General features: G+C 46.0%; 1 protein-coding gene and 1 long non-coding RNA gene across 3 annotated transcripts; both read right to left on the bottom strand.

The window, feature by feature from the left end:
• Positions 1–1,182: 1,182 nt before the first annotated feature.
• LOC120371791 lies at positions 1,183–5,687 on the bottom strand. 2 transcript variants are annotated; one of them, XR_005584580.1, is made up of 3 exons: positions 5,018–5,687; positions 2,684–2,748; positions 1,183–1,534 (listed from the first exon to the last, which is right to left on the bottom strand). It is a non-coding gene; the product is annotated as an uncharacterized LOC120371791 (long non-coding RNA). The 2 variants fall into 2 exon arrangements; XR_005584579.1 differs by having other exon boundaries at positions 5,373–5,643.
• Positions 5,688–6,466: 779 nt separating this feature from the next.
• On the bottom strand, positions 6,467–11,548 carry ACTRT3 (actin related protein T3). Its single transcript, XM_039488040.1, has 2 exons — positions 11,274–11,548; positions 6,467–7,525 (listed from the first exon to the last, which is right to left on the bottom strand). The coding sequence occupies exons 1-2, from the start codon at positions 11,474–11,476 to the stop codon at positions 6,607–6,609; spliced, it is 1,122 nt and encodes a 373-aa protein (XP_039343974.1). The 5' UTR covers positions 11,477–11,548; the 3' UTR covers positions 6,467–6,606.
• Positions 11,549–11,599: the final 51 nt, after the last annotated feature.

The following is an 11,599-nucleotide window of genomic DNA, read 5'->3' as shown; positions in this document are numbered from 1 at the left end:
CTTGCAAACTAACTTTCTGGTCCCTTTCCTCCTCCAGCTCCTTGGCAGCAGCACTGCCATTTCCACTATCCTGAAAGAGGTATCCCACCACATAGAAGGTCTCTGAAGGAAATTTAACAACAGCCCCAGGCTGTACTTTTTTACAGATGCTCCACAGGGCTGGTGGAGCAATGGGGAATATTTCCCATAGCCTGCCTCTAGCCACAGCATCTCCCTGCCACTATGGAGAACATGCCAAGGTAAAAAGAGGCACAATACCAAAGGCAGCTACCCATCTGCCTTAAGTGGAACGTTCATGCATAAATCACCAAGGCCATGTTTTAAAATTAAATCCTAACATGATGCAAACCTTATGAAAGCAACTTCATAACCTTATTGTATGTAAATCCTTCTTTTCCCTCCTTGAGTGATGTTCTCTCTCCTTGTATCACATCATGTCATATCTATCCTTGATTATGAGGTCCTCGAAGCAGTGATCATGTCTTTATTCTTTTTACACACAGCAAGTGTACATATGGCAGTGTACACAAATGTTAAATAAGTCGTACAATAAGTTATGCTTTAAAAAAAGAATTTAAAACTTGAAACATGAAATGAAGCAAGGGACAACACGACTGCAGCGTTGCTTCCCCAAGCTGCTCTCTCTCCAGAGGCTGCAGCTTGGTACCAATTGAATTTCAAGGGGAGAACTATCAAGTGTGATTTTCTTCACTTTCTGTGGTGGCTGCCACTAACAAATAGTTTTAAGTTCTTAAGGGGAAAACTTGCTGAGAGCTTCAGTTATTTTGGTTCCTGAAAAGCCACAGCAGTGCTCTTTTGAACCATTTCTGTGGTAAAGCACTAGTGCAGCTGGGAAGGCAGCACAACCGCAACAGCTGAATCTTCCCCGATTTTTTTTGTAGAATCATCAGTAGTAACCCCCCAAGGTGGCCATCTCGCACAAAACTCTGCTTGCTGTCATACAGACCAATAGAAGTAAATTTGGAGTAATATACTTCCCAGTTTCCTAAAGACCTCAGTTCCCTAACATTTGTAAATAATTTGTAAACTCCACTAAAATGAGGTACACAAGGAATAGATTTGGCCCAGTGCTATTTTCACATGCTGGACTGAAGATCTGGAAAACCAAATTAAATCTAGTAAGACTAGGAGCCTAAGATTTAAAAAAAATCGTGGATAATGAACGATGTAATGAATTGCCAATTTTATTTAAAATTGTTGAAAACAATGTTATCTTCTTCCCTTCTGTGGTCTTCAAGGCTCCTTTCTCTTTCCCTTGCTGACCAGAATGCCACAGATCATGTGGTGACGGATTGTGGTATCGATATGCAAACACACAATCCTAGATCTTTTTACTGCTCCATATGGACCATTCCTTCGCTATTAAACCATCTAGCCAACATTTTTATGTTGATGAGACAGCTGACAAACTCAAACCAAGTACAACAGGTGACTTTCAGAGCAAAGTGGGAGTATTTTGAGAATACTCAATTATTCAGGGAGCATACCCCTACTGGCCAGAGAGATGCAGAACCTGAAGAAAGGGAGAGAAGGAACATTGAAGGGTTGGTCTCTTGACTACTTTAGCAACATCTCTAGAGAGCAGTCAACTCCAGCACATGCTTGAGGCTCACTCATTTCTCTTATACAAAGATCTCACCACACTCACTGCCATCCTCAGGTTAGCCAACAGCAATGCCCACATCACTGAACTTTCCATGCAACTGATCTAGAGGCTGCGATCATTGCCGCACATGGCTGATATCACTCCTTTGCATAGGAATTACATCGGTCTCTGCAAGCTACAACTACCAATATAAAGCCTATCATCACCTAGGCCCCAAGTACTTGAACAATCACATCTTGCCCTAATCATTTTAATTTATAAAACATTAAACCCAACTAGTAAATCAAACCAAGGGTTGTTTCTTAGGCATTAGGTCCTGGCCAGACTGGGACTTTTCCAGTAAAGCATATTTAATTGTGAACTTTTTTCTCCAATTCCACCTTAGGTGGTCCTAGAGCAGGGTTCTCAAACTGGGGGGTCACAAGGTTATTACACAGGGGGTCACAAGCTGTCAGCCTCCACCCCAAACCTCGCTTTGCATCCAGCATTTATAATAGTGTTAAATATATAAAAAAGTGTTTTTAATTTATGGGGGGGTCACACTCAGAGGCTTGCTATTTGAAAGGGGTCACCAGTACAATTGAGAACCACTGTCCTAGGGCATTTGGCAAGATCCCCTTGTTTTACCTGGACCCTTCTTTCCATCCAGGTTTGCATTTTTACACTTGCCATCTCCCTTTCACCTACCTTGACCAATGGCATATCTAGAGGTAATTATTTCATCTAGTGCCAGATTTGTTTGACAAAAAGGCATGTTAAACATAAGACTAAACAGATGCACCTTGAGCTGTTTCCTGCTTACTTCTAACTTGCAGGAAATTTGAAAGGAGAAAACAAGAGTGAGGTTTTTTGCAGAGGGGATTCCAACTATTCAGCGACATGGCAGAGACACACATTTACTTTCCAGGAAATAAGCATCTTATAGCAATTAACAGTCAAGCAAGGACTGACACTTGTGTAGTTTCAGGTAGGAACCCCATACAATTCTATTTATTATTATCAAAGGAGGGGTGAGGGAGGGAGAGCCTTGAAGGACAGCAGGGTAGGAACCCTTACTTGAAAATATTTTACTTTAGGCTGTTTTGTTGAGTGTGAGGAAATCTTGCCTTCTCTTTGGTTACCTACAAGTCCCAAAAGCAATATTTGATAGATGTTAAGCTAAAGTTTAGATGAAAAAAAACAAGAGATGATATTCTGAACTTCTCAAATAAAAATTAGTAATGCGGTTACTTTGAACTGAGAAATTGGACCACATGACAATGGTAAAGGGTTGTAGAGCTTTCTATTTTTAGTAAGAACAAATTCATTAGACGTGTTATACATAACCTCTATCAAAATGGGAACACTTTTTTTTTTTTTTTTTTTACCAACGAACAGGACACACATAGTTTTATTACTTTTCTTTTGGCAATGGAGCATGTATTTCCCCACTCACTCCACCTTGCCTTAGTCTACCCCCATTTTACATGGAGAGAAAGAAAACAGCCACTAGGTGGTGCTGGTCAAACATCTATTCAGTTACTAAACTGCAGCTATACAATGCAGTTAGCCTACACCGAGTTTTAGGCCTGGTCTTCACTTAAAATATAGGTTGAGATAGCTATTCATTTAGCGAAGTCAGCATAGGCTGCATCTACACTTTGGGATTATGCCAGCACAGTATAGTCCCATAGTGTTAACATGGCCTAAAATACCCATTCATCCAAAATATGATCCTAAAACTTAAGTTGACCTGGCTACATTACTCACCTGGTTGTGAAAAATTCACAGCCCTGTGAGATGTAGTTAAGCCAACCTAAGCCCCAGTGCAGACATCGTGAGGCTGATAGAATAATTCTTCCTTTGACATAGCTACCCCCTCTCAAGGGGATGGATTTACTAGACAGCAAAACTCCTACTGTCACTGTAGTGTCTAAACTACAGCAGCACAGCTGCCACACTGCTTGAAGTGTAGATGTACCCTGCCTAAGCAAAACTCAGGCTCTGTAACAAAGAGGTAAATTAGAAGACAAGCCTGAACACTTTCTCCTACACCCTCCTCACACCTCCCATTGCACAATCCAGGACATTATTTGCAGACAATTTTCCTTTGTGCTTGTATAGTCCGGATTGTTTCATTTCTCCCACAATTAGCCTCCATGTCAGTGATACTTAGATTCAGGAGCCAGATTAGTGATCAAAAGAGCCACAGTAGTGTGAATTCATTGTTTCATTTACAATAGTACTATATATTCATATTTATAGTGATTAACACAGAAAAATGACTGACCAAGTATTATTTTATCAACTGCAACTGGTTAATAACATGGTTACTGCTTAATAATTAAATCAGTGTTTTAATATCATGAGCCTCGGTCTGAGTATCACTGCATGTATGTCTGAGTTGTAGCACTTAAAAAAATAAAAATCTTGTTTAACTATACATGGCAAGATTGATAGGCAAGTGAACTGAAATCAACTCTGACTTTATTTCCAGACAAAAAGAGGCTTCTCTAGAGACACTGAACATTCAAGGCCCCAGAATCCCTACTTTTGTTTCTACCTACAGACCTCCTCTTGGATGCAGCAAGTCCACAGATAATGAAATTGGGTCTCTGTGAGCCTCCCTTCTCCCAAAAATCTCTTTACTATGCTTTGACGCTGCTATGCACACACAGCCAACCTGTGACCCTTCTTGCCATACTCACACACTACCAAGCATGGAGAGTCACAGAGTATAGCCCTGTGTGCCCGGGGGGAGGGGGCCAGAGGGGGAAGAGTAACAGATCGTGGGTGTTTGGGGGGGGGCACACAGAGCAAGACCCTGTGCTCATGTTGGGGTCTCAGAGCAGGACCCTGGGAGAGATGGGGGTCACGGAGCAGGCCCCTGGGTGGCCACGGGTCATGGAGCAGGGCCCCAGGGGCAGGTCTGAGGGGGGTTAGAGAGCAGGGCCCCCAGCATGTTTGGGGGGATGCACAGGGTAGGGGGTCCCGGCACATGTATTTGGTGGGATGGGGTCACAGCGTGGGGCCCCGGGCACATGTTGGGGGACAGGCACACGGGCTCCAGACGCAAGTGGTTGGGGGCAGGGTGGGGGTCACGGAGCAGGCCCCTGGGTGGCCACGGGTCATGGAGCAGGGCCCCAGGGGCAGGTCTGAGGGGGGTTAGAGAGCAGGGCCCCCAGCATGTTTGGGGGAGACGCACAGGGTGGAGGGTCCCCGGCACGTGTATTTGGTGGGGCGGGGTCAGGGAGCGGGGCCCCGGGCGCATGTTGGGGGACAGGCACACGGGCTCCGGCCGCGAGCGCTTGGGGGGGGGTCACGGAGCGGGGCTCCGGCCGCGAGCGCTTGGGGGGGGGGTCACGGAGCGGGGCTCCGGGGATAACGGAGCCGGGGGGCTCCTGAACCCACCCGCCCGCCGTTGGCCGCAGCAGCACCGCGCTGCAGCCTCCTCACGGCGGAGGGAGCCCGACGCAGATTCCCGCGGCCCCTCGGGACCGCAGCCAGACGGCAGCTGCTGCCAGGAACGGCCCATCCTTGGCACTGGCCAGCCCCGCCTCCGCCGCCTCCGCTCGGCGTGTCTGAGCGCAGCCCCGACCGCGGGCCCCACAGCTCGGGGAGGGCGGTTGCGCAGGGGCCGCCGCTCACGTTTGCTCTCCCGGCCGACCCGCCCGGGACCCGCCCTTCCACCCCGGCCGCCCCCGAGGCTGACAGAGACGAACTCTTCGCGGCAGCAGTGGCGCGAGCCGGCTGACCGCGGCCTCACCAGGGCGGGGCGACGGGGACTTCCCTGGCGGGCCCCACACCGGCCCAGGTCGGCGTGGGAGGGGAGGGCCCCTCGCTGACGTTTTTTGGTTGGTGTCTCCGCCCGCTCCCCCCGTCCGCTGAAAGTCAGCGAGTAAAACAGCGGACGGCTGCGGCGGGGAGGGGCCACGTTCCGCTTAGGGTTAGAAAGACTGAGCCCTCCCCGCCACCGCAGCGAGCGAGCCCGCCTTGCGGCGCGTCTTATATACCTTTCACCGCCCCGCCCCCGCGCATGGATTGGCTAGCGGCAGTCCCCTCTGTTCCCATTGGCTCTGCGGGGCACGGAGGGGGAATGGAATCACTGGCGGGAGATTGGAGATGCCTGACTCCGCCCACAAACAAACCACGGGGCCTAAGAGTCTCTTTTCTTTGTCTAGTCTACCCCAGTTCTAGCAGCGGTATATAGGGTGGCCAGCTTGTAATGTTGTTTCCTGACCTGCGCCGTAGGCACAAAAATCACATGGCCAGGAAACCTGTTCTGTTCTCCCCCACAAAACCCACACACTCCAATAGCACCACATCTCTATGGCCAGAGAGGCTATTGTCTCTTTAACATGGGCATCAAATCCACATGGCCAGAATTCTCTCCTCTACCCTATTCTAGGGAGAATTTTCTCTAGGGAGAATTTTCCCTATTCTAGGCAGGCCCTTAGTTCCACCCAAAGGAAAACAAAATGGATCTCTTTATTTTGTGTTCATAACTCAAAATAAAGGAGTTTCTGTTCTGCGAATATCTCCCTTCCAACTAGATCACTAGAAAAATAATCTACCAAATATGTGCTTAATAACATCGCAATGGCCTGTGTCCCTCAGTTATTTCCTGCTCAACATTACATTTTAGTAACAGAAATGTCTGTTAGAAAGTGTGGGGATATTACACTTATACATAGATTCAGTAATAATGGGATAAGATTGCAAAAGCCATGTTGTAAAACTGTCAATTTCATTTACTTCACTTGTTTTCTGCACTGTTTTGTCCTCGTGTAAAAAACTCTCACTAGAAATCCAAAACATTTTACACATATTCATAAAAATATATTCTAGAACAAGCACACCCAGAGTTATGATTTTTATTAGTCTTTCACCAAACAAATACTACTGGCGTAGGCCTCCTAGAGTTTTGGGGTTACTATAATTTGAGGTTCTTTTCTTTCCCACAACACTTTCAGTAAGATCCTTTTAAAAACAACTGGATTTCAGAAGCATTTTCTATGCACTATGTTAGGCCCAATTTCCCTGTACTCTGCCATGGTAATCCACATTTGCTGGAAGGCAGAGAGGGAGGAGAGGATGGAGCCCCCCATCCAAACAGAGAGCTTCCTGTCAGGGGGAGCCATGACCTTCACCTCAGTGTCACTGGGGACCATGCGGATTATTTCTTTGGTGATGCGCTCAGCCATGCCAGGGAAGAGGCTGGAACCGCCAGACAGGATTATGTTGGAGTAAAAGTTGGTCCTCAGGTCAATGTCACACTTCATGATGGTGTTGAAGCAGAGCTTGTCAATCCCTGGGGCCTCCATGCCAATATTAGATGGGCAAAAAAGGGTCTCAGGGCAGCGGAACCTTTGATTCTGGACTTTAATAACCTGTCCATCAGGCAGCCTGTAGGATTTCTCTACTTCACTTGGTTTCTTAGCCATCTCCTCCTCTGGATACAGACACACATAACACAAGTTCTCCTTCATGTCTCGTACAATCTCCCTTTCAGCTGTACTAACCAGGGAGACACCACTCTCTTTAAGGATTCTCATCAGGTAGTCTGTAAGATCACGGCCAGCCAGGTCAAGCCGGAGAACGGCATGGGACAAGCAGTAGCCCTCAAAGATAGGTACAGTGTGGGTAACGCCATCACCAGAGTCCATCACACAGCCCGTGGTAAGGCCTGACGCATAGAGTGCCAGTACGGCCTGGATGGCCACATAAAGGGCTGGTACCTCAAAGCGCTCAAAAAGAATCTTTGTCATATGTTCTCGATTGACCAGTGGGTTGAGCGGTGCCTCGGTAAACAGTGCTGGTCGCTCACTTGCCTTCATCTTCAGGTCATGGTCATAGACATTCTTCCACACAGCCTCCATGTCCGCCCAAGATGTGACAATCCCATGCTCCACTGGATACCTACATGGGGTTCAAGCAGACAAAAAACAAAGGCAGCATTCACCATTTACCAGGTTCACTTTGTCAGGTGTTTCCCAAATATATCATTTCATGAAGTGTACTGCATATAAAACTCTAAGTCACAAGTGTTTCCTTGAAAAATAAAATTAATAATGGCCTGGGCTAAAGAAAGATGGTGATTGCCTCCTGGAGCGGCTGACTCTCAGCACATCTAAGAAGGGATGTAGCACATTGCAGGATTAGGATCTACATTTTAAAAAGTATCTAAACATTATTTAAAAAATATTACTGAAAAGTTCAATATGAATCTTTACAATTTATTAATTTCACTATTGATAATGTATGTTTATTAAACATTATTGTGGGAGTATTTCTTCTGCCAGCCCTCAAAAATTCATCCAGTAGATTAGTAGCTCGGAGATTTACCTTACTCTCTGATAGCACTCAACAAGTATAGAGAGTGTAAAGGGTAGAGAAAGATGATTAAAGATTCTTGGAAGTCCCAGACATTAGCTTTGTCTAGAGAAGGACCTTTACATTGTCTAGAGAAATCTTGCATAAAATCACTAGAGAAATCTTGCAAAAATTCACCATCAACGTTGGGAGCCTTAGCATACACTGGGTGCTGGCAGTGTTTTAAGAACCATGTCGATTAATTATGATCTGGAGAGGGCTAGATAACTAGGTATTTAAAACACCGCTGGTGGCAGTGGTCATGGTAGTTCCCCCAACATTGCTAATACCAGTGGAGCTGAACTAGCATTAGCAGTGGTAGGCAGAAACTGAAGACCAGATTCTCTATTGGCCTGCATCTTGTACAGTCATCTACACCAGAGCTTAGTGACTACAACGTGGGTGCAAAATGCTACTTTTCTGATTTAGTAGAATTTTACACCTATTATGCACACCTTTTGAACTGGCACAAGTTGCAGTGCATGGAGAATCTGGCCCTATACAGTCCTCGATGTTAACACTGAAAAGAAGCAGTTTGTAGCTCTCTAAAGTTGTTTCAGGCTGGCTGGCTGGCTGGAAACACAAGGATGGCTGGTCTATGTTATGCTCTGGGTGAAGCCTTGTTATGGGTTGAATTAAAAACTCATTGAGATTGATGAGTGTGAACACTCCCTTCACTTAAGATAATGAGGCCACACCTAAAACAAAGCCTAATAAAGTCTGCCCAGAAACTAGCACCATGTAGGCGAAGGGTTCAACTGGGTATTGTGTGTATTGCATGTGGTTGTGTGAGAGAACAAACAGACCATCATGTCTACATTACCGAGATTATAGCAGCATAACCATGTAGTGTAGACTCAGCCTCCATCAATGTAAGTTTTTAATTCACATCTTTTATTATTCCATGTAAAGTGTGTGTGTGTGTGTGTATGTGAATTGCATGGAAATAACAAAAGGTATTCATTAAAACTAGTTTCATTATATCAGCGCAAGTTTCTGCATGGGTCACACCAAAGAGAGCCCAGCCTTCACATTCAAATTTTCCTTGCAAGTGCTAGTAACCTTTGTCTTTAAATTCCAATCCTGCTGAGGTTGTGGGTTTGTCTAGACTAGGGTTTGTAGTACTGTTTTCTTTTGAGGGAATTGGTTGTTTGTGGTTTACCCTGGGCTAAGTCCTAAAGTAAAGTGTAACCATTTGTAGCCAGAAAAAAAATGTCTGTGGAGTATTTAGTTTAGCACTTTACACCACATTTGCTAATTTGAACTAATTGGTAAACTAGTCTAGACAAGCCCTGAGAGATCAATGTATTTATCTTTCCTTTTTCGGTCTCCTTTTTTACTTTTCATTGTGTCCAATTTTCCAGTCTGTTCTTTCTTTTCATTCTCCCCAATTTTTCTTGTTCTTCTTTTAGTGCTTCCTTTTCTCCACCAGATCCCTTGAATTCTTCTTTTCCTATTCCCTCCTCTCACTGCTCTCCATGCTACTGCTCCCTACACAACCTTCCCACCTATTTGTAGGTGCATTGTCAATCAATAGCTTTATCTACATCAGAGAAAACTGCGGAACTGCTGTAAATTGTAATGGTGCAGTGTGTCCACAAACGAGCCATCTTGGCTAATACAAACCTGTTCAGCATGTCACACCACTCCTTCCAATCATTGTACTTCTACTGTAAAATGGGTGCAATGTTTCTAGCACAGGCCCCTAAAGCAGTGTTTTGTAGGAGTTATCCATAACTGGAGAAGTGCTATACCATTTAAAAGAAAACTGGAACTGTATAAGGCAGTATATTTCAATATACAAAGTAGCACATGCTTTATGGAAGCTTCTCTGTTTTTTTAAACAAGAAAACCATGAACATTGCATGCATCGCACCTTATTAAACAGAAAACTCTAATGTGTAAAAATAATAGACGCACCAGTAATTTAACACAGGAATATAGTTTGAAATACAAGAAACGCTGTACATTGCAAGTGCTAAACATATTACAAAAGCAGTAGCGTATTATTGTGTGTAGCTGCAGCCTAGGCCTATGAAAAGGTGCAGCTGCAATTACAGCATTTTCTGTCTACATTAGCAGTGCAATAGGGAAGGGGGATGCAGGATACAATGGTGCTCGGGAAGTACAACTGCGCAGCAGTGCACTCCTGCCACTGCTTTTGTGTGTGGACATGAGGTGTGTTTCAAGCATAATAGGTGTTTGCAATGTTGCTTTCATACCCAAATGCACTAATGTAGCTACATGTCAGAAGAGCTTGTTTTGCACACTTCCCCATGCCCTTTGGAAACCTTCACACTGGCTGCAAAAGTGCATAAAGCTGCTGTAGTCGAACTGCACAGAATTTGAGATGCATCTTTCTCTGTCTCTACCCTCTCTCTCTTTGTTTCTGTGGCTCCCTTCCCTTCTTTTCTGCACTTCCAGCCTCCTCTGTTAGTCTCTACTCTTTCTTCCTTGTTTTGTTCTCCCTCCCACTTTTTGACCTTGTTTGGCCTTGACTCGTGTTTACCTTTGGGATACCTGTATTAGTCTGTGCAAAGCAAAAGTCAATAGCAACAGCCTTTCATTTGGAAAAGGCCCTGCAGGTTCCTTGACAATTTCCTTCTGCAGACCCTTCCATGATCAAACTGGCACAGAGGAAAACTTTTCCTCTGTCCTGTACCAAACTCTCTCCATGAAGAGAGGCCTTCAAAGGAGACTGCTGTCTGAGGCAATGCTCCCTCCTTGTTCAGATACCAGGTTTCCTTTCCCAGCTCATCCTGCATTCACTTAACTGCTGCTTCACAACCTTCCCTCCCACAAGGCTAATGGTACCTGATGGCAGGGCCTCCCCAACTCTGCTTGGCATGCTTCTCCTGTTGAGCAGCGATGGCTGCTCCTCCCTCCTCAGTACCTGATGGACACATTCTTCACTAAACCAACCCACCTTGGGCAGGGCCCCCATCATCTCCTTTCCTACCTAAATAATATATAAAGATATACTTATCTCACAGAGCTGGAAGGGACCCTGAAAGGTCATTGAGTCCAGCCCCCTGCCTTCACTAGGCAGGACCAAGTACTGATTTTGCCCCAGATCCCTAAGTGGCCCCTCAAGGATTGAACTCAACCCTGGGTTTAGCAGGCCAATGCTCAAACCATTGAGCTATCCCTCCCCCTCCCAATGAACAGGACCCCCCCACTTGACCTGCTCCCTACCCACTTTCCATGTCCCCCTCTTTAGACCAGGTGGAGAGGACCTGCTCCTTGGCCTGCTCTCCTCATTTCCCCAGGCCTAGTTCCCACCACTCTCTGATACCTGATGGAGAGGATCCCCCGCTTGGCCTGTGCCTCATCCCCAATGTAAAGGTCCTTCTGGCCTGCCCCCAGCATCACGGACTTGGCTTTAGGCCGGCCTGTTATGTTGCTGTAGATGAAACGTGGTTCCTTGTCCCCAGCTATGCCTGCCTTGATCAGGCCTGAGCCATTGTCTATAACCACAGCCGGTAACAGATCCCCCATCCCAGGAGGTGGCTTTCCACCTGCCACTTCCCACTCAGGCCACTGGGGAGTGGTGGGGGCCAGCAACTTCCCCTTCATGTGATAATCCCCTCCTATTGTGACAAAGGCACATACAGGAGTAGT

This window comes from Mauremys reevesii, linkage group 9 (genome assembly GCF_016161935.1).
Source record: "Mauremys reevesii isolate NIE-2019 linkage group 9, ASM1616193v1, whole genome shotgun sequence".
NCBI classification, from domain to species: Eukaryota; Metazoa; Chordata; order Testudines; family Geoemydidae; genus Mauremys; species Mauremys reevesii.
This window is presented reverse-complemented; position numbering and strand designations above follow the sequence as displayed.

Coding starts and splice junctions, on each gene's coding strand:
- ACTRT3 (XM_039488040.1), bottom strand. CDS start 11,476: ATGGGGGATCTGTTACCGGCTGTGGTTATAGACAATGGCTCAGGCCTG. Junction 7,526..11,273: donor CGGGGGATCCTCTCCATCAG/GTATCAGAGAGT, acceptor AACCCCATGTAG/GTATCCAGTGGAGCATGGGA.